We start from the raw sequence: 203 nt of genomic DNA, 5'->3' as shown, positions 1-203 counted from the left end.
GCGGTGTATGTGAAAGAGATGTTGGAAAATGGCCAGACGACGACAATGGAAAGTGGATTCACAGTGGTGAAGGCTTCGCAGTGCTATACTGAATCTTCGGAGCTTCAAGGGCCACTGAATGGACTCACCGTTTTCATGGAAGACGACGACACCGCGTCGAAGGCAGCTGCGCTGTGGCACAAGGGGGCCTCCCATCTTGTCGG

General features: G+C 54.2%; 1 protein-coding gene across 1 annotated transcript in view; it reads left to right on the top strand.

Moving 5' to 3' along the window:
* The window catches only part of TEOVI_000032900 (uncharacterized protein), a gene marked incomplete at both ends in the record, with an annotated part of 399 nt that extends 307 nt beyond the window's left edge, over positions 1 to 92 (top strand). Inside the window, one exon of the mRNA XM_067221918.1 lies at positions 3 to 92. Within this exon, the coding sequence (XP_067078019.1) occupies positions 3 to 92 (90 nt within the window). The remainder of the gene's footprint in view (positions 1 to 2) is intronic.
* Positions 93 to 203: the final 111 nt, after the last annotated feature.

Source organism: Trypanosoma equiperdum (assembly GCF_001457755.1).
Source record: "Trypanosoma equiperdum strain OVI genome assembly, contig: ctg_151, whole genome shotgun sequence".
NCBI lineage: Eukaryota > Euglenozoa > Kinetoplastea > Trypanosomatida > Trypanosomatidae > Trypanosoma > Trypanosoma equiperdum.
Note: the sequence above shows the minus strand (reverse complement) of the source record. Positions and strands in the feature narration are given on the sequence as shown.